The 26018-nt window shown below is 56.5% G+C and overlaps 3 protein-coding genes across 8 annotated transcripts; 2 read left to right on the forward strand and 1 right to left on the reverse strand.

The window, feature by feature from the left end:
- Nucleotides 1–1622: 1622 nt before the first annotated feature.
- On the reverse strand, nucleotides 1623–18577 carry GUK1 (guanylate kinase 1). 3 transcript variants are annotated; one of them, XM_084260768.1, is made up of 9 exons: nucleotides 18447–18569; nucleotides 15205–15330; nucleotides 10715–10828; nucleotides 8890–8931; nucleotides 6846–6942; nucleotides 4173–4311; nucleotides 2890–2974; nucleotides 2255–2340; nucleotides 1623–1799 (listed from the first exon to the last, which is right to left on the reverse strand). In XM_084260768.1, the coding sequence occupies exons 3-9, from the start codon at nucleotides 10824–10826 to the stop codon at nucleotides 1764–1766; spliced, it is 597 nt and encodes a 198-aa protein (XP_084116894.1). In that variant the 5' UTR covers nucleotides 10827–10828; nucleotides 15205–15330; nucleotides 18447–18569; the 3' UTR covers nucleotides 1623–1763. The 3 variants fall into 3 exon arrangements, with proteins under 3 accessions (XP_084116894.1, XP_084116893.1, XP_084116892.1); XM_084260767.1 differs by lacking the exon at nucleotides 15205–15330 and having other exon boundaries at nucleotides 18447–18577; XM_084260766.1 differs by lacking the exons at nucleotides 15205–15330; nucleotides 18447–18569 and adding an exon at nucleotides 17501–17601.
- MRPL55 (mitochondrial ribosomal protein L55) lies at nucleotides 17646–20593 on the forward strand. 4 transcript variants are annotated; one of them, XM_084260771.1, is made up of 5 exons: nucleotides 17809–17851; nucleotides 18431–18529; nucleotides 18626–18818; nucleotides 19653–19833; nucleotides 20562–20593. In XM_084260771.1, exons 1-4 carry the CDS (start codon nucleotides 17847–17849, stop codon nucleotides 19794–19796), a joined length of 441 nt encoding a protein of 146 aa, XP_084116897.1. In that variant the 5' UTR covers nucleotides 17809–17846; the 3' UTR covers nucleotides 19797–19833; nucleotides 20562–20593. The 4 variants fall into 4 exon arrangements, with proteins under 4 accessions (XP_084116899.1, XP_084116898.1, XP_084116897.1 ...); XM_084260773.1 differs by lacking the exons at nucleotides 17809–17851; nucleotides 20562–20593 and adding an exon at nucleotides 17646–17655 and having other exon boundaries at nucleotides 19653–19863; XM_084260772.1 differs by lacking the exons at nucleotides 17809–17851; nucleotides 20562–20593 and adding an exon at nucleotides 17661–17691 and having other exon boundaries at nucleotides 19653–19863.
- LOC311189178 (multiple myeloma tumor-associated protein 2 homolog) lies at nucleotides 20494–26018 on the forward strand. Its single transcript, XM_084260765.1, has 9 exons — nucleotides 20494–20619; nucleotides 21670–21807; nucleotides 22785–22938; nucleotides 23053–23098; nucleotides 23205–23287; nucleotides 23407–23479; nucleotides 24980–25059; nucleotides 25427–25567; nucleotides 25736–26018. The coding sequence occupies exons 2-9, from the start codon at nucleotides 21714–21716 to the stop codon at nucleotides 25992–25994; spliced, it is 930 nt and encodes a 309-aa protein (XP_084116891.1). The 5' UTR covers nucleotides 20494–20619; nucleotides 21670–21713; the 3' UTR covers nucleotides 25995–26018.

Consider the following 26018-nt stretch of genomic DNA (forward strand, 5'->3'; position numbering starts at 1 on the left):
AGCTTGGCACGTTCAGAGGTGACTCAGATCAAAGGAGTTGATCGCTGGAGGTGGCTTCTGACCACTATAATTCCATGAACCTGCAGCTGTGAGCATGCAGGAGCAGAGCAGCTGGGTCCATGGAAGAGACAGAGAAACAAAGAGGATGAAAGCTGAGTTTAAGCTCCAAGCCTGGCTTAGATGTGGTTTTGGATAGGAAGTACCACAGCCCCAGTATTGCCCAGTTCATCTGCTCGTGGTCTGCATGATGTCAGGTTGATCTGGGTGGATGGATCCTTCTGAGGAGGCTCAGGGCACGACCTGCTGGAGGGACAGAGGGGCTCAGAAGTTAAGTGAAGGCTGAAGAAAGCTGGGAAGCAAGTGTAGAGCATCCTCCCCCAGCACAAAGCTCTCCACATCTCAGCCACAGCTCACCCACATTAGCTGTTCCCCAGGGCATGGAGCCACAGGGCAAGGGGTGATGGTTTGAAACTGGAAAAGGGGAGATTTAGGTTGGAAACTGGAGGATATTCACTGATTAATATCTTTATTAATTATAATATTAACGAGTGGACCCTCAGCAAGCTTGCTGATGACACCAAGCTGAGTGGTGAGGGACACATACTGCAAGGACAAGATGCCATTGAGAGGGACCTGGTCAGGCTGCAGAAGTGGGCCCAGGGGAACCTGGGAACCCATCCCTGGAGACTTTCAAGGTCAGGCTTGATGGAGCTCTGAGTGACCTGACCTAGTGACGATGTCCCAGCTCTCTGCAGGGGTGGGACTAGGTGCCCTTTAAAGGTCCCTACCAGCATAATGGAGTGTGTGATTCTGGGGATCTCAGCCACAGACCAGTACATGGGACATCAGCAGGACCAAACAGATCCATCCAAGGAAGGGGGATTTACCACTGCCCCCCAAACACACCATCCAAAAAGGCTGCAGGGCCCAGAGAAGAGAGAATTTCTCCTCCAACTTGTAGGTCTAAGTCCATTTAAAAGTCTACCTGCTGCTAAACTCCACTGGAGCAGCAACTACAGACTGATTCATGTAATCATAGGGGTTGGAAGGTACCTCCAGAGATCATTGAGTCCAACCCCCCTGCCAAAGCAGGGTCCCTAGGACAGGGCACACAGGTCATCGTCCATACAGGGCTGGAGTATCCCCAGAGGAGGAGACTCCACACCCCCTGGGCAGCCTGTCCCAGGGCTCCCTCACCCTCATTGTGAAGAAGTTCTTCTGCATATTGGTTCCAGGGTGGCAGAGAAGCTCACAGCGCTTTTCCTCCAGAGCAGGGCAGGGGCTAGATGACGTCCTGCAGCCGCCTCCTTCTCCTCTCGGGTTATTAAACAAACTCATCTGTTCCCAAAGACTGTGGTTAGCGCAGTTGGGCTCCATGGGGGGGTCACATCAGCCCAAATACCTCCCCCTTCTGTGAGGAGCCTTAGTTGGGTGCAACATGCACCTCCACAAACACCTCAGTGAGATCCTAACATACACGGTGGGGCCACAACTGCTCATCCGGCTCCTCAGCAGCCTCACAGCACGGCTCTGCCCTTCAGCTTCTGAAGCATCCACCTGAGGTAATGACCCAGGGGAGACCCCACCAAGCCAACAGCACCACAAGTGTGACCAGGTTTTCTTTTCTTTTCTTTCCTTTTAATAGAAATGTTCTGGAGAAACCTGGGAGGAGGGCTGACCTAAAGGGAATGTCTCGCGGAATGAAATGGTGCGACATGCTTCGGGAATGATGTGCAAAATTAAAAGGTCCAAGCAGGATCAGCTCAGGACTTCCTGGATTCTTGGGTCTTCTGGATTTCCTGGCAAGGAGAGGAGGAGAAAAAAAAAAAAAACAACTGAGCATCTGCAACTGTTTGGGAACAGCTCCTAGTTCCACAGCTCTGGAGACCACAAGCAATCATCTCCTCCTGCCAGCTCTCCAGGACCAAGGCCAGAGTTTATGCATGAGGACAAGGCAAGGTTTGACTTGGAGGCTCTTCAAAAACATCAAACCCCTTCCACACTGTCCAGGGATGTCCATTTGCTTTGCCCCAAATCCAGTATCACACCAGATCCATGTCCCACTCTTAGGGCACTGATCCACCATCACTCACACACAACCTGTGCTCAACCACATCACTCAGCAGCTCAAAACAGATCAAGTGTGGCCATGAGATCCCACTTCTGTAGCTGTCTGTAGACAGGCCCTCAATCTGCTCACCCCAGGGGTGACTCCTGCCTGGGGTGCAAGGCAGGAGAACCCCAGACAACTCACCTCCAGGAGTATCTCCTTCAATTCGGAATAGGCTTTTTCTAAATCATCATTGATAATGACCAAGTCAAACAGGCCAGGCTCTTTACCTGGGGAAGGAGATGAGGACAGAAGAGTCAGAGAACATGTTTTTCCCCCACCACCACCCTGTGTCATGTCTCATGCACAACCTGAGTTCCTGGATCTGTCCTAGGGACCAGGTTGGCTGGGGCCCTGGGCAGCCTTGTGTAGCTCCAGGCCTGGAGGTTGGTGGCCCTGCCTGTGGCACGGGGGTTGGAGCTCTGTGATTCTTGGGGTCCCTTCCAACCCAGACCAGTCTGGGATTCTATGACCCTGCTTTGGCAGGGGGGTTGGACCTGATGATCTCTCTCAAGATCCCTTCCAACCCCTATGATTCTGGGATTCCTCCAGCATTTTAATGTCACTATCCAGCCACCACTGAGGCGCTTTTCTGCTGGACACCCACAAGAACTGCAGTGGGAAGTGACACAGTATGGTGCTTAGAACAAACCCAGCTGATGTCCAAGCCCTGCCAGCACTCCTCAGAGTCAGATGTTCCATGCAAAGAACAGCTCCTAAAAATCCACCAACGCACCCCTGCTCCCCAGGAACATCATTTGAAGGTCCCCTGGACTTACTGAGTTCCAAATCCACCCGGGCTGCTGTCAAGCGCTTCAGTAAGCTTTCTTCTGTTTCCGTCTTTCGGTCACGTAGTCTTTTCTCCTGAACATCAACAGGCAGATCCAAGTAAAGGCATGGCCCAAAAAGCTGGGTGCAGAAACCACCACCCACCCCACCAGCCAGCGCTGCCCACACCCAGGAGATGTTAGCTGGCAACTGTGGGCACGTGAAGTAACACTCCGCAAAGGGTGAGGGGGTTGTTCACAGCCTAAACCAAACTGGTGGCCAGGTTTGGGCTCAGGATGTGCTGTTCACAGCTCAGGTTCCTAGTCCCTTTTCCACCCTCTTTCCAGGTGGTGCTGGGAAGTGGCAACTCTCTGGTGGGTTGTGCCGACTTCCTCCTCCACAAACTCAACAAGAAGCACATCCTGATCTCCTGAGAACAGGAGGGGAGAGCCAGGAGTCAGGGGCTTCAGCAAAGTGTCAGCACCCATCTCTGCACCATGATGGTGATCTCATTTCTCCCACAGGCACGTTGTGACCATTAATTGGGTAAGGCTCACATTAATTGTGTAATGTTTATCAATATCTGAAGGGTGGGACACAGGGGGAAATGGGCAGCCTCTGCTCAGTGTCTGTGGGGACAGGACAAGGGGCGATGGGCTCAAGTTGGAGCACAGGAAGTTCTGCACCAATATGTGGAGGAACTTCTTCCCAGTGAGGGTGAGGGAGCCCTGGGACAGGCTGCCCAGGGGGTGTGGAGTCTCCTTCTCTGGAGATATTCCAGCCCCGTCTGGACACCGACCTGTGTGACCTGTCCTAGGGACCCTGCTTTGGCAGGGGGGTTGGACCTGATGATCTCTGGAGGTCCCTTCCAACCCCCGTGATTCTATGAAGGCTCTGTTAAGACCAGAGGGGTACAGGATTTCTGGTGCTACAGAGAACCAGCCTCCCTCTGTTTAATTTTGATGGCTGGAGGCAAGTCACAGAGCAGAAACCTCCCTCTCTCCACAGCATAAAGTACAACTAACGAGTTTAAAGGCTGGTCACATCCAGCCTGATGCAGGAAAACACGCTGAGGGGTGAAAACTGTATGGCAGGGACTCAAAAACCAGGGCATGGGAAGATTTATTCCTGGGAGCCAGAGGCCAGGGAGGTGGAATGTGCTCATGCATGTCCCCTACACCTATTTTATGTCCCTTAAAAACACATGAATTAAGGAGGGGGGAGCCCCCATCACTTCAGAGCAAGACGCTGATTACCTCTAAGGGCCTAACGGCAAAGGAAGGCGGTCGCTCACCAAGATGTCTATGGATGGGGGCTGCACAGAGATGTAGATGGGGTTCAGGTCTGTCTTCTTGATGTTCTTCACGCCCTGGATGTCGATGTCAAGGACACAGATCTGGTTCTGGGCCTGAACAGCCTGCACTGCACCTTTACTGGGGACAGAGCAAAGAGGGAAGGGGTCAGAGAATCCAGAGCATCCAGCCAGAGCAGCGGCAGTGCCAGGCAGAGGCTCTCCTTCATGCCAGGGCTCCGTGGCATGAGGGACAGCGTGGGGAGAAGCTCTGCCAGGAGCTCAGAGACAGCATCACAGGTCTTGAGGTGGTGAAGTCAGGGCATACAGCAGCAGAGATTAAAAGAAGCTGCCCTACAGCCAGCCTTCAACTTGCTCAATTCCCTGCCTGCACCTAGGGCGCCTCTTTGGACCTCATCCCATCACCCTGTGTCACCAAGGTTTGCTCCCTGATACCTTCTGTGCTGAAAACAGACTCCCTTACTCAAATGCTCCTGCATTGTCCTATGCCCCAGGAAAGGGGGAGTCACAGCTCCAGCAAAACAGGATTCGGGACCCCCAGCCCACCTCCCACAGCCTGGCTCCTAGCTGTGCCAGCTGGAGAAAACAGGGTCTGCCCTGACACAAAGGGAAAGCACCCATGGGTGTCAGGGAGCAGCTGGGGAGGACAGAAGGAGCCTGCAAGCCCAAAAAAGCCTGATTGAACAGAGATGAGCCATGGAGCAGCTCAACACAGCAGTGCTGCGAGCTCCTCGTGCTGGAGGGTGGGGAAGAGCAGCACTGTGCCTCACACACAGACAGAGGTTTGCTGTCTTGCCTTGGTGGGCAGCAGAGAGCCCAGATCTGAGCCCTATCCACCTCAAAGCCACAGACATACCTCCTTTTCCCCCCTCCAAAACAGCTTGGCTTGCCCTGTGAGCGCCACAGCCTTCCTCTGCTATCAGCAGGGACCAACTACCTCCTGCTACAACCCAGCTCCAAGCAGCCAGCAGCTCTGAGAAGCCCTGAGAAAGAGACCCCACACCTGCACTCTGACTTCAGCCTCTAGTTTAAGGCAGCTTCAAAAGAATTCTGATTTCTGTGGGCAGGGCTCAGCAGCCTCCCACAGACAGGGCTCTTTCAGGGCTCTTAATTTAAGCAATTCAGGAGATTTAGGGAGCAGAAGAGGATTGCTGAAAGCATCACCTATTCTGATAAGCACCTGGGACTCTCCATTTTATCACATTTCTGATTAGAAACACCCTTAGGCACTTGTAGATTAAACATAAGTTTGCTCCACATGTATTTTGTTTGCAGGCTGGTCACTATTGCTGAGATGGTTTGGGTTAATTTAAGCCTCCCACCCTGCAGACCCACCCCCACAGGCAGAGAGAACAGTTGGAGGGGGCTGAATGAGGGACCAAAATGAGGGCTAGGGAGAAAAGCACCTCAAAACTGAACAAGCACATCATAAAATTTGATTTAAGTATCAAATTCCTGCAAATTGGCTGAGGAGAGATGTCTTCTTGGCAGCCACCCTGAGGAGAAGGCACCAAAATTGACTCCACCTACGTGTCAGGCAGCAGAAAGCATCCATCTCCTCCATGCTGTGGCTGGCTGGAATAAGCAGGACACATGTGGAGGAAGGAAACCTGTCCTACACAGGATAAAGGCAGGAATTAAGGAGCTTGAACTCAGTTTCTCCTTGGCCCTGGGGTATTTGGAAGATGAGCTGTCAGGTTTCCCTTCTATTGCCAAACCTGTGACACTGGGAGTATTGAGGCCAGGGTGGGGGGCTGTGCTTCTCCATCAGCCTCAGAAGGAGTGGGGCCAGATCCCTGTGGTGACAGCAGTGACAGCCACACATGTCACCTTAAAACACAGCGATATGTTCCTGAAATGCAGGATCACCAACCCTTCCTTCAGAGCTGAACACCGACAGAGCCTTCAGTCAGAGGCCTTCTGCTGGCACCTCCTGTGAGGAAACCATCCCCAGACTTTAACCCTGCCATCTCCAAAAATCCCTCCAAATAAAAAGTATCACCTTCAGCTCTTCAAGAAATCTCAGTCTTCCTGAAAAACTCCTGTTCCTCAGGTGCCTTCAGGGATGGGAAGGCTGCAGTGAGGTCCCCCCACAGCCTTCTCTTTTCCAGGCTGAACCAGCCCAGCTCCCTCAGCCTCTCTTCATAGGGGAGCTGCTCCAGCCCTCTGATCATCTCCGTGGCTCCTCTGAACCCTCTCCAACAGCCCCACATCTTCCTTGTGTTGGGCCCCAGCTCTGGACACAGGACTCCAGCTGGGGAGGGCAGAGCAGAGAGGGACAATCCCCTCCCTGTCCCTGCTGCCACCCCTCTGCTGATGGAGCCCAGGATCCCTTCCCAGCTGCAGGAGCCACTGCTGGCTCATGGGAAGTTTCTCAACCACTAGAACTCCCAGGTCCTTCTCAGCAGGGCTGCTCTCCAGGGGCTCTTCTCCCAGTCTGTATCTCTGTTTGGGATTCCTCTGGCCCAAGTGCAACACCTGACACTTCAGAGTGCTGAACCTCATCAGGCTCACCCAGTCCCACCTTCCCAGCCTGCCAAGATCCCTCTGGATGGCTTCCTGTTCTTCAGTATCAACCACACCCCTCATCTTAGAGCCATCTGCCAACCTGCTGAAGTTTGTGGGTTCAGCTGTGACCAGCTCTGAGCTCCCTACCTCGTCCCGTACATGTTTCCGGAGAATTCCGCGTGCTCGATGAATTCACCAGCGTCGATGTCCCTCTGCATCTCCTCCCTGGTCACAAAGTGGTAATCTGGGGAGGGGGCAAAACAAAAGGGCAGGGGGGGCAAAACAAAAGGGCAGGGGGGGCAAAACAAAAGGGCAGGGGGGGCAAAACAAAAGGGCAGGGGGGAAATAGAGGACAGTCAGGAATTAACAGCTTTGAAGGTGAAGTTCATGGTTAAAGTGACACCTGTGGGTGCTCAGGGGAGAAGCACCTTACAATCTGCTTTGGACAACAGTATCCCCTCTCCTCCCACAACTGCCCAGACCCCTCTTTACAGTATTTGGGAGCCTTCCCTGTGGGCACAGCAGCATTTCTGGGCCCTTTTTCCTAACCCCTTCCCTCCCCACAGGTGTGGAACAGCTGCTGAGGCCCTCACTTTGAAAGCATTTAGGGTTAAAGACTAGAAAGGGATTAGAGAGAGGGAGATAAAAGGGAACATCAAACCCAAGCAAACTGAAAAGCTTCACTATCTTCTGACAAATTCTCTCTTTCACTTCAGAGGGAAAATTGCCATCAGAAATTAAATGCAAATCTCATTTGATTGTTCCTGAAATGCTCAAACACAGCAGAAACCAGAGAAGCAGCTGGCCAGAGGCTGTTAACACAAACACAGGCACCTCCTGAAGCAGGTGGATTTCCCAAAGCAGGGTGAGATTTGGGGTGTCTCACTGGAGCTACCTGGCACTTCAGAAAACACAAACCACTCAATGCCCAATCATAGAATGTGCTGGGTGGGAAGGGAGCTTCAAAGGCCATCTAGTGCCACCCTGCAGTGAGCAGGGACACTTCACTGGATCAGGTCACTCAGAGCCCCATCCAGCCTGACCTTGGATATCTCCAGGGATGGGGCCTCCACCACCTCTCCAGGCAATCCGTGCCAGTGATCTGCTACCTTCATAATGAAGAATTTTTCCCAAATATCCAACCTAAATCTCCCATTTTCTAGTTTATAAACCATCACCCTCATGCTATTGCTCCATGCCCTTGGGAAAAGTTCTTCCCAGCTTTCCTACAGGCACCTTTCAGGGTACAGAAGGTACCCAGAACCTTCTCTTCTCCAGGCTGAACCAGCCCACCTCTCAGCCTGTCTTCACAGCAGAGCTGCTCCAGCCCTTGGGTCATTTTTGTGGCCTCTGGATGTGCTCCAACAGGTCCATGTCCTCCTTGTGCTGAGGGCTCCAGAGATGGACACAGCAGTCCAGTGAGGTCTCCCCAGAGCAGAGGGGCAGGATCCCCTCTCCCAACCTGTTGGCCACACTCCTGGGGATGCAGCCCAGGATGGGGTTGCCCTTCTGGGCTGCAGATGCACATGGGTGGCTCATGTCCAGCTTCTCACCCACAAGCCCCCCCCAGGTCTTTTCCCTCAGGGCTGCTCTCCAACACATCATCTCCTGCCCTGTATGGATAACAGGGGTTGTCCCACCCTAGGTGCAGCACCCTGCACTTGGCTTTGTTGAACCTTCTGAGGTTCCACTTCTCCATCCTGCCCAGTCCCCTCTGGATGGCCTTGTGTCCCTGCAGCACAGTACCCTCACCACTCAGCTTGGTGTCACCAGCAAGCTTGCTGAGGGCACACTCAAACCCACTGCCAGTATCATGAATAAAGATATTAACCAGCACTGGTCCCAGTAGAGACCCTTGAGGAGCACCACTTGTCACCATCTTGTATTGGGACATTGAGCTGTTAAGTGTGGCCCAAGGTGTTAAACAGAGCTCCCTGCTTGGGCCACCTCAGCCAGGGAGCCACAGCAGCAGTGTTTGGCAAGGAAAACTGGCAGCTTTGTTAACATTTCACCAAATATAGAATTACTGAACCCTGCTCCTCCTGCCTAAGGAAGTGCCTCCTATAAACAGGAGTGTAGAAGCAGCTTATCTGCTAGCAGGGATCCATGCATGTGCTTCATGTAAAAACTTAACCATTTCTCAGAGGAACTGCAGAGTTTGATGAGTCCAGCCCAACTGCAACACACTCACCTTTGCCATTCACTTCTCCAGGTCTTGGCTGCCTGGTGGTATCTGTAAGCAGAAAGAAACCAGCCTTGGAAAAGGTGTAGATCACCCAAGGAAGTAACAGTAGCCAAGAAATAAAAGTGGGCAGGCAGCAGATTAACCCCATCTCACAAGCAAGCTGATCCTCTGTTTAAAATGACCACAGCTCCTGGAATCAGCCAGCAAAGACACAGAGGCTTGATCTTTAATTGAAGAGTCCTAAGTAATCTGAAAACAATCAATTAAGATTGATAGGGATCAAAAATGGTCAGTGTGGGACTTGCTAAGCTGGGTTTAGTTTCCAGCTCTGTTACAGCCTCCCTGTGCAATCCTAGACACCTTATTCAGACCTCTGCCTGGGTTCAGGGGAATTAGCAGTGCCCTACTTCACAGGGTTATCTTCATTTTAAAAGGACACTCAGCACCTACATAGGTGCTTAAAATAGCCAGGTTTACCAGAGGAGGGCAAACTCCTGCCTAAGGTAGGTGAATAAGTCAGGCAGGCTTTGAACTCTGCTCAAATTCGTATTGTTTTAGTATTTAGTTTGGACTCAGAAGAGGGACTCAGTTCAATCAAGAGCACAGGATGATGCACACAAGAGGTAAGATAATTTTAAGGGGTTTTTTCACCCCCAGTAACATTAAATTTTTAAACATACAGTATTTCCCCTTTCACAGCAGAATGAATCCAGATCTCACTGATCCCAAAGCAAATGGTTTCCCTTGCAGTGTCCACAGCATTGGGGCAGTAAAAGGAAACATTGGTAATGTACTTAAAAACACCTCACAGAACTCCAGGGATGGCCCACACTCTGAGGGTAACCTTTATGGTGTTGCTCAAGGTAAAGGAAACAGAATTATTGTTGCAGTGGGCAAGGTGCCTGAGGAGAACTCCCTGTGCTTGCTGTGCTGTGGATGCAGGACATCAGCACTGCCTGCAGACAGGCAGGAGCAGACCAAGCCAGCCAGGGGTGACTTTTCACATTACAAGGAGCCATCTCAGGGAGAAAACAAGCCACTCTTGGCCAGAGCTTAAGTGATTTATGTAGGAAGAGTCAACACACAACCAGAATTTATGGAAGTGATGTGGAGAATCTAGGCAAATCCTGAATTGCTGCTCAGTGTGGTCAGTAGGTCTGGGGAAGTGATTGTGCCCCTGTACTGGGCACTGGTGAGGCTGCACCTTGAGTACTGGGTCCAGTTCTGGGCTCCTCACCATAAGAAGGACATTGAGGTCCTGGAGCGAGTCCAAAGAAGAGCAACCAGGCTGGGGAAGGGGCTGGAGGGCAAATCCTCTGAGGAGCAGCTGAGGGAGCTGGGGGTGTTCAGCCTGGAGAAGAGGAGGCTGAGGGGAGACCTTATCACTGCTTACAACTACCTGACAGGAGGTTGTAGAGAGGTGGGCGATGGTCTCTTCAGCCAGGGGACAGGAGATGGGACAAGGGGAAATGGCCTCAAGCTGCCCAGGGCAGGGTCAGATCAGATGTGAGGGAAAAGTTCTTCACTGAAAGAGTTGTGTGGCTGTGGCACAGGCTGCCCAGGGAGGGGGTTGAGTCACTGACCCTGGATGTGTTTAACAGATGGTAGATGAGGTGCTCAGGGATATGGTTTAGCACAGGACAGGAACAGTTGGACTCGATCTTCAAAGGGCTTTTCCAACCCTGTGATTCTGTACCAGCAATAAAAGGCTTCCTGATATGTCTGAATCTCCCAAAGAGCCCACAGACTGGGACACAAGAAGCCATGGAAGCCCATTACTTGGGGCACAGACACAGCTACTGCCCTTCCCTGGAAAGACAGGGCTACTCACGGGAGACGCTGAAGCCGAAGATGTTCTGGTAGTCTTTGAGCAACTTCTTGAGCAAAGTGCTCTTCCCTGCACCTGATGGGCCACTCAGAACCACTGGTCTTGGTCCCTGCATGGCTGGAGAGACAGAAAAATAGGTGTCTGGTTAGTAACATCCATGAAAAACACCATAGCTGTAGGGGTTTTTTTGTGGCCCCACAAATAACACCTATCCTTTACCACTGGATACAAGTTTCAGCAGGGAAACCCAAAACAGCGAGAAATCCCAAGCCCAGAGGTGATGGGAAGTAACTGAGAGGGCAGGAAATGCCAGGGAAAACCAAAGAACTATTAAATTAGGAAGCTGGTGTCAGGCAATGGGAGCTGCCACCTCTGTGCTGCTGCAGAAGATCTGGGCTGAGAGCCCTGAGGACTTGGGTGTTGTTTTGGAAAGCAGACAACAGAGACCCCTGGCAACAGAGTGGGAGGGCTTCACCTTGCTTTGCTGCTGGCCCCAGTTCTGACCCAGAGAAAAAACACCTCAGACAAATAAAAGACACATATCACTGCAGCAGGAACCCTCCTTCTCCAGGGATTGAGGTTAAACTCATAGGATGTCACCCAAAGGAGGAGGAAACTGGGCTCTGGCTGCCACCAAACTGGGATAACTCAAGGCAGCTTTGCCCTAGCTCTCTCCTGTTAGGACTCAAATCCTAGGGAAAACTTCCTCTAACAGGAGGAAAATGCTGTCTGTGCCTGCTGGCACCTGGAAACATCATGGGATGTCCCCACACAGAGGGCAGTGCTTGTCCAGTACAGTCACAGCCACTTCCCAGTGTTTTGCTGGTGAGAAAAGAAGTCAGCTATCAGCCAGAGATGGGATGCCCATGAGATCCCCACATCCTAACAAGGGCAAACTATGAGCCTGGGACAGGCAGTTAAACGTTTCCTATCAGTTCTGGGATAAATATCCTCCCACAAAGCCCTTCCAGACAACATACCAAAACCTGGACCCAGAAGCTCAGCGTGTTCTCCACCACTAAACCCCACCACCTTGCAAGAGTGGTCTGAACACTCTGTGATCTGAACATGCTTTGGGAGCTATTTACATATTTCCTGGAGCACTAAACTCCACCTCAGCATTGTCTTGTGGCAAGAGAGGAGGATTCAGTTCCTGGTTACAGGAACAAAAAGGTAGCCTGAGGCCACAGGGACATTCTGCAGTTGTTTCTTCAGCCAGAAAGAAAAAACAACCTGTGTGTTTTCATGTTACCTGCCTCCCCAAGGAGGAAGAGAGGGTAGTTATCACTGTGTGAATAAAGAAGAAAAACCTCTGTGACAGTGCAGGGAGTACCAATGGGGACCCTCATCCATCAGCAGTTTCCAAACCAGAGGTGACAGCAAGAGCAGGACACATCAAACAGCCTGTTCTTCCAGTGTAAAAACAATCACTTGCTACAAGCAGTAAAGCCCCAGGAAACACTGTTATTTTTTCCACTACCCTCATTGCCTGGGCACAGCCTCAGAAGCAATCAGACAGTCTAACACCTTAAATTAGATCATAGCAATGTCACCCTGACCTTAGAGATCACTTTTTAAACAGCCTTAAGCCAAATGCTGCCTCTTAACATCAGCTGTGGAGGAGGATCGTGCAGTGAGCTAATCCAGCCAGGCTGCATCCCTCACCCAGCCTGGGTGCCTTCACCCTGACATCCCTCCTGCCTGATCACACAGACAGCAAGTTATATGAGTTCCCCCTCTAGTCCCTAAGGATGCTTTGTGTGTGTCTGAGTTATGCAAGGTTGGGGTATCAGTAAGCTGGGGTATTAATAGTACGTGGTGGCAGCAGCTAAAGTGGGCATAAACCCACCCAAATTCTATCACCCACCCAAAAGGGAACTCATTGTTTTCAGTGCTGCTGGTGTCCTCCAGGTGCCCCAGCCCCACAGACCCACCAGATCAGCTGTTCTTCAGGGAACTCAGAGGACCTGCCCCATCCCACACACGCTGCCACACTGCTGGATTGGGCTCCAGCATCAAAACTATCACACAGCAGAACTTCCAGGGACCTGGCCTGCCTTTTCTGTAGCCCTTGATCTCTGATCATTTCCAAATATCAAGGTTTTGCCTAAATGGTTCAATATTAGAAGAGGGAAGCACACCCTCCTGCACCCCTCCTCCACCACCAGAGGCTCCTTGCCAAGCTGTCCAAAGCATCTCCTTCTCATCTCCCCCTGGCAAGCTCCTCTTCCCCACAAGAATAAGACAGGAGATCCCTAAACATCACTTGCAAAACACTCCAGAAGAGGAGCTGCAGGAAGCTTCTTGTGCTCCAAGTCATCCCAGTCTACTTTGTAGGGTGGTTGCTCCCACACAATGCTCATTCATTGCAAGATGAATCCTTCAGCCACCACAGAAAGCCCCAACTTGTGACACTGAGATGCCAGCAGGGACTCTGCCTGGGCACTTCAAGGCTTTCCCCTCCACCACACCAACAAGAACAGCTCCAGATGTTCAAATCCCAGGCCCAGCCAGAACACTCACATCTCGGGTAAAGGAGTGGGGGGAATAGCTTTCCTGCCTCCCCTCTCAAAATTTCACCTGCCTGTTAGCAGGCACTGATAGGAAAAGGGGAACATGAAGCTGCCCAGATCACTCACAGAATCACAAGGATGGAAAAGACCTTTAAGATCATCAAGTCCAACCGTTCCCATCCTGTGCTAAACCAGATCCCTGAGCATCTCATCTACCCATCTGTTAAACAAATCCAGGGATGGTGACTCAGCCCCCTCCCTGGGCAGCCTGTTCCAGTGCCCCCTAACCCTTTCAGGGAAGAACTTTTCCCTCCCATCTGAGCTGACCCTGCCCTGGTGCAGCTTGAGCCCACTTTCCCTCCTCCCATCTCCTCTCCCCTGGCTGAAGAGACCACCACCCACCCCTCTGCACCCTCCCTTCAGCTAGTCGTAGGTGGTGACAAGGTCAAATCATTTACCATCACTTCATTCACCCCAGACAAACCAGGAAGGGGTAAGAGGAACAGGCAGAGCCCTGCCTAGCAGGAGGCTCCAACGCACCCTTACCGTCTGCCTTCGCTCCCTTTCAGCCAAGGTAGGCAGCCCAGCTCCTCACAGCAGCAGCAGGCTCACAACAGGAGCCAGCCAGCAGAGAGCAGGGCTATTTGTGAGCTCCTAAAGCCTTAATTACCCAGCTGCAATTCCCAGGTGGCCAATAAGAACTGCTCACTTTCCTCTTTAATCTTCCCTCCTGCTTTCTTCTCCTGCTCTCCTGGCCAGTAAAGCTGCAGTCAAACCCTCATGGATCACACATCCCCCCTCCTCCAGTCAGCAATGCAAACAGGGATGAGCTGCTACCCAGAGGTCAGACCCTTCTCAAATTTGGATGGACTCATCTGTGCACATCAGACATGAAACCCTGGTGCTGCCAGTGATTTTCTGGAAGAGCATTGGTGGGGTGTCAGGAGAAGATGGAGATGAGACACTCTCCTTCACCTCCTTCCCCTCAAAGTATTCAGAACTAGTGAGAAAAGGTATGTGGGTCATGCCACAGGTCTCACTTCTTTGGGAAATGGGCTAAGAATAAACCAGGAGACTCCCAGGTGCTTCCTCTTGCCTCCCTCTGAACGGATCCCTACTCTTCTGCTGGGGAGCTACAGAAGAAATTTAGAGGGGAAAAATTAAAAATAAGAAAATACAGCTGTTTCTGCTGCTAGATGAAGGGGTTGGGCACCCATAGGTGGCTGGGGCATTGGGAATCTGTGCTGGGATGGAGCCAAACCAGCTCCTGAAGAGTGTTTTCCAGAGGTGCCTCTACCCAGCAATTTCAGGGGCAGCTGCTTAAGGACGGAGAGGTGGAAGATGGAGATGTCCTGGGAAGACAAACAGCAGAGATGATCTCTGCCTCAAGATGTGAGCAGCACAGACAGCTGGGACCCTCTCCTCCACCATCAGATTTGGTTAACATCAAGAAACCCCAAGAAATCACTCCTAACAAGGGGTGATGCTGGTCTGCACATCTTCATCGGGCTCTGCTGCCTCCCCAGCCCCAGCCAACACAGCTCCTCTCCCTCTGGCAGCCCACAGGCCTCAGGAACCACAAGTAAAGCACCAAAGAAGCCCAAGAAACCAGATCTGGAGGATACAGGGCTTTTGAAGTCTCCTCTTTGGTTCCCAGCCCAGTAAGGCACCTGCACATGACATTTTCAAGCTGTTTCCATCATTAACCTTACAGGTACATACTTATTTTGAGCAGCAGCTCAATTTCCCCCATCTCCTTCCTTCAGATTTTGGCATATTGGAAGCAGCCCACCCACAAATACCCAGCACAAAGCAGCTCTTGCCTCCAGCAAGTTACTCATGAATCAGTTTTGGATCCAGCCTAACCACCACACACCACCAAAACCACAGTGGGCTGGAACAGACTGGGAGCAGAGTAGCACAGCTACTTAATAAAGAGGGATAAGGGGGATACCTGGGACTGAGAACAAAGATACAGACCCCTGCCAGGCTGCAGAAGGGTGAGGTGGTCACGAAAGGAGGCAGCAGGAGGTTGTCACCAGGGTGAGGAACGTTTCTCTGTCTGCTAAACCTGCCCAAGGTTTTAACTGGGAGGTGGCAACACAACTGGTAAAGCAAAGGACAGACGTCAAAAGAGTTAAATGAAGTCCATGCTGATTAGCAGAGAGGCTTTAAAGAGAAGGTAAAGCCCCCTTACAAAGCAGGAAAGAGGATTAAAAGACAGTTTCCCTGGAGCTCCAAGAAAGGTCTCCTGGATTAGGATTATAATGCCACTTCCTATTTTTAGCAGGTTCCTTCTAAAGCTGCAACTCCTGTTTTTCTCAGCTTTGGGATGCTCACTGACAAACCCAGCTACAGGTAGCACAACATTTAAGTGCTTGGCATCAAAAGATGCCTCAGACCTGCTCCAAGCATGCTTGGGTGGGCAGTATCTCCAGGGCTTTGTTTGCACAGAGGGACCATACAGGAGTACTGGGCTCAGAGGTTCTGCCTGACAGCCAGCGGGTTGCTTTAGTGAAGAGAATTACTTTGCAGGTCTGAAATGAGAGCAGAGCATCCCCATCATGGTACCCAGAGCTGGTGGGAACACTCAGCCACCTTTTTCCTGGTGACAATTATCTAAAAAGCATTAAATAGCCTCTCCACTGTCTCCCCTCGCTTCGCAGGGAGCGATGATGCAGCAGGAAGAGGAACAAGAACCACTTGCTCACAGTCACCACAGAAATCATAGAATGTGTAAGGTTAGAAAGGACCTTTAGAGGTCATCTAGTCCCACCCCCTGCAGCCAGCAAGGACATCTGCACTAGATCAGAGCCCCATCAAGCCTGACCTTGAATGTCTCCAGGGATGGGGCCTCCAGAACCTCTCTGGGCAGCCTGTGCCAGTGATCTACCACCCCCATACTGAAGAATTTTTTCCTAATACCCAACGTAAATCTCCTCTTTTCTTGTTTAAAACCATCACCCCTCATGCTATCGTTCCATGCCCTTGTGAACAGTTCTTCCCCAGCTTTCTTACAGGCTCCTTTCAGGGTATGGAAGGCCAATGTTAAGATCCCCCCAGAGCCTTCTCTTCTCCAAGCTGAACAAGCCCAACTCTCTCAGCCCGTCTTCAGAGCAGAGCTGCTCCAGCCCTTGGATCGTTTTTGTGGCCTCCTCTGGCCTTGCTCTAACAGGTCCATGTCCTTCGTGTGCTGAGGGCTCCAAAGCTGGACACAGCACTCCAGGGGAGGTCCCACCAGTGTCCAGTCCAGGGGCACAATCCCTTCCCTGACCCTGAGGCCACGCTGTCTCTGACACAAGCCAGGATGCCGTTGGCCTTCTTGGCCACCCGTGCACACTGCTGGCTCATGTTCAGCCTGCAGCCACCCAACACCCCCAGGCCCTTCTCTACCCCCCTCCCTCAGGCGCGAACCCCGACCCCCAGCTCCCTGCACGGAGCCCGCACACCCCCTGTTCGCCCTGTCTGATGAGGGGGAGACAGGGGAGCCGAGGTGGCTGGAGAGGAGGGAGATGATGCCAGGGGCTGGGGCTCAGCCCACCGCCCGAACGGCACCCGCGGACCCTGGAGGGGCTCGGCCCCGCCTCAGCCCGGGAGTCCCCCGCCACAGCCCAGGAGCCCCCGCCTCAGCTCAGGAGCCCCCCGCCTCAGCTCAGGAGCCCCCCGCCTCAGTGCCTCGCCTCAGCCCAGGAGCCCCTGCCACAGCCCGGGAGGCCCCCCCCGCCTCAGCCCAGGAGGCCCCCGCCTCAGCCCGGGAGCCCCCGCCACAGCCCGGGAGCCCCCTACCCCCTCAGCCCGGGAGCCCCCCCCACCTCCTCAGCCCGGGAGTTCCCCGCCTCAGCGCCTCGCCTCAGCCCAGGAGCCCCCGCCACAGCCCGGGAGGCCCCCCCCCGCCTCAGCCCAGGAGGCCCCCGCCTCTGCGCCTCACCGCAGCCCAGGAGCACCCCCGCCTCAGCGCCTCGCCTCAGCCCGGGAGCCCCCGCCACAGCCCGGGAGCTTCCCCGCCTCAGGCCCCCTCCTCAGCCCGGGAGCCCCCCGCCTGAGTGGCTCGCCTCAGCCCGGGAGCCCCCCGCCTCAGCGCCTCACCACAGCCCGGCAGCCCCCGCGCCTCAGCGCCCCACCACCGGCCGGGCACCCCCAGCCCAGCACCCCCCTGCGAGAGTCTGGGCGGCCCGCGCCTCACCCCCCCCCCTCCACCACCCCTCCCCAGGCCGCTCCGGGCGCCTCACGGAGCGCGGGCGCCCCACACGCCCGGTGCGGGCCCCGCCGCGCTCACCCGCCGCCCGGGCGATGGCGCCGCACAGCCGCCGCCAGCTCATGGGGGGGGTGGGGGGAAGCGAGCGGAGTGGGGGTGGGGGGGGTGATGAGGGGGAGCGGTCCCGGCAGCCCCCGCGGCCCCGCGCGCGCGGCGTGACGCCAGACGAAGGGCGGGTGAGCGGGGGGAGAAGTAGCGCGCGCCGCGGTCACGTGAGAGGAGGGCGGCGGGACAGACCACCGGCGCGGGGCGGGGGGGGGGGCGCTGGGCTGAGCCACGGTGGCGGCTGGGGGGGGGGGGGAAGAGTGCGGGGAGGCTGCGCCGTGATGGGGAGAGGGGGGGTTAGGCCGAACCGCGGCGCGGGGGGATGAGGTACTGATTGTGTGTGTGGGGGGGGTGACCCTGGGTCAGACCATTGCGGGGGAGCTGCCTTGGGTTGAACCAGCGGGGGGGGGGGGGGGGGAGGAGGGAAGCCATTGTGGGATGAACCATGGCGGGGCGGGGGGGGAGCACGGCGGGACTGTACCATGGTGGGGCTAGGGGGAACGGCAGGGTTGAACCATAGCAAGGCGGGGGGGGGGGGGCACGGCAGGGTTGTGCCATAGCAAGGCGGGGGGGGCACGGTAGGGTTGTACCATAGCAAGGCGGGGGGGGGGGGGCACGGCAGGGTTGTACCATAGCAAGGCGGTGGGGGGGGGGGGCACGGCAGGGTTGTGCCATAGCAAGGCGGGGGGGGGCACGGCGGGGTTGTACCATAACCGGGCGGGAGGGGGACATGGCGGGGCTGTACCACGGCTGGGCGGGGACATGGCGGGGCTGTACCACGGCCGGGCGGGGTGGGGGGGACAGGGCAGGACTGTACCATGTCGGGGCAGGGGTGGCACGGCGGCTGAACCGTGCCGCAGCAGGCACGCCGCACCCCCCAGCACAGCTCCTCTCCTCGCTCCGCAGGCAGTTCCCGCCTCACCTCTCGCTCCATCCGGCCTGCGCGGCGGTTGCGTCCTCCTCGCTCTCCCGGTCCGGGATGGCGGCGGCCGGCCGGGCGCTGAGGTGAGCTCGGTGGTGGCGGCATTGCCCTGGCAGAGCGGGCAGACCCCCCACCGGGCTGTGTGACTGACCGCGCTGCCGCCTTCCCTCCCCCGGCAGCGCCCTGCGCCTCAGCGCCGCCCCCCGGCTGCTGCCGCCGGCCGCCCTCATCCCCCGCCGCGGCAACTCCAACCGCGCCTCCGTCTGCCACCTCCACCGGCAGCTCTACGGCCGGCTCTACCCCGTCCTTCTGGTCAAGACTGACGGCTCCACCGTCCGCCTCCGCTACAAGGAGCCCAAGAGGATCCTCAGGGTGAGGAGGGGGCCGGCGGAGAGGGGTGGTGGGGTGTGCAGGGTGAGGCCAGGCCGTGTTCCCCCCTCACGCCGTGTCCCCCCTCATGCCGTGTTCCCTTTACACCTTGTCCCCCTCAAACCGGGTTCCCCTCACACCGTGGACCCCCTGACGCCGTGTCCCCCCCCCTCACGCCGTGTCCCCCCCCCTCACGCCGTGTCCCCCCCCCTCACGCCGTGTCCCCCCCCCTCACGCCGTGTCCCCCCCTCACGCCGTGTCCCCCCCTCACGCCGTGTTCCCCTCACACCCTGTCCTACTCAAACCGTGTTCCCCTGACACCCTGCCCCCCCTCACGCCGTGCCCCCCCCTCACGCCGTGCCCCCTTCACACCGTGGACCCCCTCACACCCTGCCCCTCCTCATGCCGTGTCCCCCCCACCGTGTCCCCCCCCCCCCCCACGCCGTGTCCCCCTCCACACCGTACCCCCCTCATCCCCTGCCCCCCCCACCCCCTGTCCCCCCTCACACCCTGCCCTCCCTCACTCTGTGTTCCCCCTTCACACCCTGTCCTCCCTCACGCTGTGTCCCCCTCACACCCTGCCCCTCCTCACACCCTGCCCCTGTCACGCCGTGTCCCCCCCACCCTGCCCCCCTCAAACCGTGTCCCCCCCCCACCCTGCCCCCCTCAAACCGTGTCCCCCCCACACACCCTGCCCCCCCTCACACCCTGTCCCCCCTCATGCCGTGTTCCCCTCAAGCCGTGCCCTACTCACACCCTTCCCCTCCCCATGCCGTGTCCCCCCTCCCACCGTGTCCCCCTCACACCCTGCCCCTCCTCACACCCCGCCCCTCTCAGCTACCCCTGGACAGCAACACGCTGCCGGAGGCGGAGCGCAAGGCGCGGCTGCGGAGGCAGTTCCCCGGCAAGTCGAAGCCCGTTTTGGAGGAGACCTTCCAGGGCATCGACCTGGGCACCTACAGCCGCTTCTGGAAGAAGTGACGCCATGAGGAGACTATAATAAAGGCGCGGCTCGGCGGTACGCGCTATCGCCGGGCCGGCTGGTGCAGAGGCTGCTCACGACTTTGCTTTCGGGCGCGCAAAGCCGGGCTGGGGGCTGGGGATTGGGGCTGGGAACTGGGGCGGGTACTGGGGACAGGCTGGGGGCTGGGGCGGGGACTGGGGACTGGGGACAGAGGCTGGGGACTGGGGCGGGGACTGGGGGCTGGGACTGGGGACTGGGGATTGGGGGTGGGAACTGGGTCGGGGGCTGGGGACTGGGGACAGGCTGGGGGCTGGGACTGGGGCTGGGGACTGGGGACTGGGGACTGGGACTGGGGACAGAGGCTGGGGACTGGGGACTGGGACTGGGGACAGAGGCTGGGGACTGGGACTGGGGACAGAGGCTGGGGGCTGGGGACAGAAGCTGGGAACTGGGTCGTGGGCTGGGGACTGGGGCGGGGACTGGGGACAGAGGCTGGGGACTGGGACTGGGGACAGAGGCTGGGGACAGAGGCTGGGGATAGAGACTGGGGGCTGGGGACTGGGGACAGAGACTGGGGGCTGGGAACTGGGTCGTAGGCTGGGGACAGGGACTGGGAACTGGGGACAGAGGCTGGGCACTGGGACTGCGGGCTGAGCACTGGGACTGGCACTGGGGCGGTTTGTCTCCTTTCGCCGCCGGCAGCTGCGCGGCTCCCCCCGCCTTGCGGTGGTACAACCCGCTGCGCGCTGACCGCTTCTTCTCCCCCCCCTTTACCCCCCCAGTGGTACGGGCCGGGCCGGGGCGGGGCGTGTGGGGCCCGTGGCCGGAGCGGCGCGCGAGGTGCGTGAGGCGCGGGGGGGGGGGGGGGGGGGGAAGGGGAAGGGGAAGGGGAACGCGGGGGGTGGGTGGGTGGGTTTGCGGCCCCCTCCCCTCCCCTCCGCGCTGCCGGGGTGTGGGTCCCGGGACGTGCAGCGGAACCCCCGCCCCCCAAGTCAGGCCACGCAACAGCCTTGCCGTGACCCACCCCCCCTCCCCCCCCCCAGGCCGTGTCCCCTCCCCCCCGGCCCGCAATACCGTGACCCCCCCCCCCCGCCCTCCCCTGGGCCGTGAAGACCCCTCCCGGCACCCCGCAACCCCCCGGCTGTGCTGCCCCCCAGCCCCGGCAATGGGATGCAGGTCCAGAGCCCTCCCAACGTGTCGTGTCCCCCCCCATCCCGCAGCGCCGCGCATCATCCCCCCGGGGTCTGCACCGCGCCCACCCGGGCTCTGTACCCTCCCCCCCGGGCTCTGCACATCCCCCCCGGGCTCCGTACCCCCCGTCCTGGGCTTTGCAACCCTCCCAGGCTCTGTACCACCCCCCCCGGGCTCTGCACCCCAGCCCTGGGCTCTGCACCGCCCCTCCGAGCTCTGCACACCCCCACCCCGGGCTCTGTACCCCCCCCCAGGCTCTGCACACCCCCCCCGGGCTCTGCACCCCCACCCCGGGCTTTGCACCCCCCGGGCTCTGTACCCGCCCCCCCCCGGGCTCTGTACCCCCCCTGGGCTTTGCACACCCCTCTCCCCAGTCTTTGCACACCCCCCCCGGGCTCTATACCCCCCGACCCCGGGCTCTGTATCCACCCCTGGGCTTTGCAACCCCCCCCCCCCGGGGCTCTGCACAACCCCCCCCGGGCTCTGTACCCCTACCCCGGGCTCTGCACCCCCCCCGGGCTCTGCACCCCCACCCCGGGCTCTGTCCCCACCCCCCAGGCACCGCAGCCTCCCCCTTCCCTGCCCACTGCTGCCCCGCCCCCCCCCCCCCATATTGCTACCTCCCCACCTTCTTGACCCCCCCCCGGGGGTGCACAGGGGGGGGTCGGTGGGTCCAAACCCGTGTCCATCCCCTCGCAGGTGTCACCAACACCCCCCCCCATCTCCCTGCCAGCACCGGCACCATGTTCGGCTCGTCCCGAGGGGGGGTCCGGGGGGGCCAGGACCAGTTCAGCTGGGAGGATGTCAAGACGGACAAACAGCGGGAAAACTACCTGGGTACGGACTGAGCTGGGACAGAACCCCCCATCCCCCCCCTCCCCGGGGTCTTGGGGGGTGGGTGGAGGGTTTGGGGCACAGATGGAGGTTTAGGGGTGCAGATTTTGGGGTGTGGATGGAGGTTTTGGGGCACAGACAGGTTTAGGGGGGCAGATTTTGGGGTGTGGATGGAGGTTTTGGGGCACAGATGGAGGTTTAGGGGGGCAGATTTTGGGGGGCAGACGGAGGTTTAGGGGCGCAGATAGAGGTTTTGGGGTGTGGATGGAGGTTTTGGGGCACAGACGGAGGTTTTGGGGCACGGATGGAGGTTTTGGGGCACAGATACAAGTTTTGGGGTGCAGATTTTGGGGTGCAGATAGAGGTTTTGGGGTGTGGATGGAGGTTTTGGGGCACAGGTGGAGGTTTTGGGGCACAGATACAGGTTTTGGGGTGCAGATTTTGGGGTGCAGATAGAGGTTTTGGGGTGTGGATGGAGGTTTTGGGGTACAGATGGAGGTTTCGGGGTGTGGATGGAGGTTTTGGAGCACAGATACAGGTTTTGGGGTACAGATTTTGGGGTGCAGATAGAGGGTTTGGGGTGTGGATGGAGGTTTTGGGGCACAGAAAGGTTTAGGGGTGCAGATTTTGGGGCACAGGTAGAGGTTTTCGGGTACAGACAGAGGTTTAGGGGTGCAGATTTTGGGGTGCAGATAGAGGTTTTGTGGCACAGGTGGAGGTTTTGGGGGGCAGATGGACATTTTGGGGCACAAGTTTTGGGGCACAGATGGAGGTGTGAGGGATGGATGTTTTGGGGTGCAGATAGAGGTTTTGGGGTGCAGATAGAGGTTTCGGGGCACAGATTTTAGGGTGCAGATGGAGGTTTTGGGGGGGTGGATGAAGGTTTTATGGCACAAGTGGAAGTTTTGGGGCACAGCTGGCAGTTTTGGGGTGCAAGGACTTTGAGGGGGGGGGGGGTGTGTGTGTCTTGCTCCCCACAGGGAACTCCCTGATGGCCCCTGTGGGCCGGTGGCAGAAGGGGAAGGACCTGACCTGGTACGCCAAGGGCAAGAAGGACACAGCCCCCTCCTTGTCCCGTGAGGAGGAGCTGGCTGCTGTCCGCCTGGCTGAGCAGGAGGCCATGATGGCAGCCCTGTGAGTCTACAAAATCCCCTCTCCCACCCCCTCCAGCCCCCCAAAAAAACAGGGGGTGCAAAGCATCCCCCCCCCCATCCTCCTCCCGCATCACCCCTGGGGTTGTTTCTATAGGGGCTACAAGATCGTGAAGAGGCAGCCCATCGGCCTCAGCAAGGAGGTAAGGGTGGGGGGGACACGTGGTGCCCCCCTAGCATCACCCCATGTGCTCCCCCCTCCTTGTTTTTGGGTGGGGGGACACCCAGGGTGCTCTCCCCCCTCCCCAGGAGCTGGCTGAGGTTTGCAAGCGGGACGGCAGCGAACGGGATGAGAAGGACGTGGACAGGGTGGTGGGCTTGGGCAGCTCCAGGTATGAGGCAAGGGGAGAGGTCCCCCACACCAAAAAGCACCTCATTTTAGGGCAATTAAGTTAATTTTACCCTTTTTTACCTCTGTTTTGTGGGTGTATTTTGTGATGTCTCCCCACAGCGGCAGCGCCGGCCGGGTGATGCTCTCCAAGGAGGACAAGGAGGCAGCGAAGTTGGGGCTCTCCATCTTCACGGTACAGCAGGGCTCATGTCTTCCTCATGGGGGAAAAAAAGACCCCCTCCAAAAAGAGACCCCCCTCCAAAAAAGACCCAAAAAAGACCCCTGAAAAGAAAGACCCCCCCAAAAGACCCCTAAAAAAAAATACTCCCCAAAAGACTCTCTCAAAAAAAGACTCCTCCAAAAAAGACCCCCCAAAAGACCCCTCCAAAAAAGACCCAAAAAAGACCCCTGAAAAAAAAGACCCCCTAAAAGACCCCTAAAAAAAAAGACCCCCCAAAAGACTCTCTCAAAAAAAGACTCCTCCAAAAAAGACCCCCCAAAAGACCCCTCCAATAAAGACCCAAAAAAGACCCCTGAAAAAAAAGACCCCCCAAAAGACCCCTAAAAAAAAGACCACCCAAAAGACTCTCTCAAAAAAAGACTCCTCCAAAAAAGACCCCCCAAAAGACCCCTCCAAAAAAGACCCAAAAAAGACCCCTGAAAAAAAAGACCCCCCAAAAGACCCCTGAAAAAGACCCCACAAAAGACTCTCTCCAAAAAAGACCCTTCCAAAAAAGACCCCTGAAAAAAAAGACCCGTCAAAAAGACCCCCCCAAAAGATCCCTGAAAAAAAGACCCCCCAAAAGACCCCCCAAAAGACCCCTCAAAAAAAAAAAAACCCCAAAAGACCGCTCAAAAAAGACCCCTCAAAAAAGACCACCCAAAAGACCCCTGAAAAAAGACCCCCCAAAAGACCCTCCCCAAAAAAAGACCCCAAAAAGCCCCCCCAAAAGCTCCACCTGAAAAAGACCCCCCAAAAGACCCATCAAAAAAAGACCCCCCGAAAGACCCTCTCCAAAAAAAGACCCCTAAAAAAAGACCCCAAAATTGACCCTCCTCAAAAAAGAACCCCCAAAAGACCCCTCAAAAAAAAGACCCCCCAAAAGACCCCTGAAAAGACTCTCCCCAAAAAGGACCCCCCAAAAGACCCCCCCAAAAAAAGACCCGCCAAAAGACCCCCAAAAAAGACCCCCCAAGACCCCCACAAAAAAAGATCCCACAAAAGACCCCTCAAAAAAAAGACCCCCCAAAAGACTCTCCTCAAAGAAGACCCCCCAAAAGACTCCTCAAAAAAAGACTCCCTAAGAAAGACCCACCCAAAAGACCCCTCCAAAAAAAGACCCCCCAAAAGACCCCTCCAAAAGAGACCTCCCAAAAGACCCCCCCAAAAAAGACCCCCCCAAAAGACTCTCCCCAAAAAAGACCCCCCAAAAGATCCCCCCCAAAAAAGGGGGCAGAAAGCTCTGTCCCATGCTCAGGGTGTTTTATTTAAAAGCCCCCTCCACATCCCTCCCAGCCCCATGTTGTGTTTGCAGAGCCTTAATTTGGGGGGGGGTCATTTGGCTCCTGTGGGTATTCCAAGTTCCTTTCCTGGTTTTTAAAGTGTTTCATTCCCAAAGGATTTCTTTCTTCTCCCCAAATAGAGTTTCTCAAGTGCCTTTTCCTTGCTCTGTGTTTCCCTCCCCACACCCAGCACCAGAAAGTCTCCAGCAGCCCCGAGATGTCTGGCTCCAAGAAGAAGCAGGAGAAGGAGGAGAAGGTGGAAGAGAAACGGTGAGGATGAGGATGAGGACCACTGCTTTGGTGGGAAACCACCAGAAATGGCCCTTTGTTTTTTGGGAAGGGGTGTGGGGAGTACTTTGCAAAATGCTTCTCTGGCTCCGTTTGGCATTGGGGTTGTTCTGTGTCTCCATGAGTCATCTCCAAACCCTCTGCTTTGCCCCCAAACCCTCTGCTTTGCCCCCAAACCCTTTGCTTTGCCCCCAAAATCTCTGCTTTGCCCCCAAAACCACTTATATTTTGGTGGGGAGGGAGGTTTCCTGCCCAAGCAGGGATGTATGGAGGGATTGGGGATGGATTTCTGGAGGAGAGAGAGAGAGGGACGCACAGGGATCCTCAGCTCTTGATCTCTTTCTCACAGCCCAGAGAGCTGCAAGAAATCCAAAAAGGAGAAAAAGAAGAAGAAAAAGAAGAAACACAAAAAGGAGAAGAAGAAGGAAAAGCATCACAAGAGGGATGACTCTCCATCATCCTCTGATTCTTCTCCGGATCGGGATGAGAGGTAACTGGGTTGGGGTGAGGGGGCTGAGTCCTGCTCCATGGGGAAGGGAGGCCAGGACCACGACTCCCAGGGCATCATCGCTGGGAAAGGGGATGAAAGCTTGAGGAGAACCACCTGCTCATCCCCAAAATTACCTCCCTGACATCACTTTCTCCTCCATCCTCACAGGCAGCACCAAAGGAAAAGCCAACAGCGTCCCGAGACGGCGCGACACGGCGCCCGGCGGCGTCACGACACGGGTTCCTCCTCCAGCAGCCAGGCTTCAAGCAGGAGCCCAGCCCACCACCCTGCCCCTCAGCAGAGCAGGAGCAGGGATGGTCGTGCTCAGCACCCATCCCCACGGCACAAAGGGAGGAAGAGGAGCCAGAGCCGGTCCCCTTCATCCCGTCGGGTCAGGCAACGCCACGACACCGACTCGGAGGACTGAGAGGGAGCCTGGGGGGGGGTTTTG

Source organism: Gallinula chloropus (genome assembly GCF_964237585.1).
Source record: "Gallinula chloropus genome assembly, chromosome: 2".
Taxonomy (NCBI): Eukaryota; Metazoa; Chordata; class Aves; order Gruiformes; family Rallidae; genus Gallinula; species Gallinula chloropus.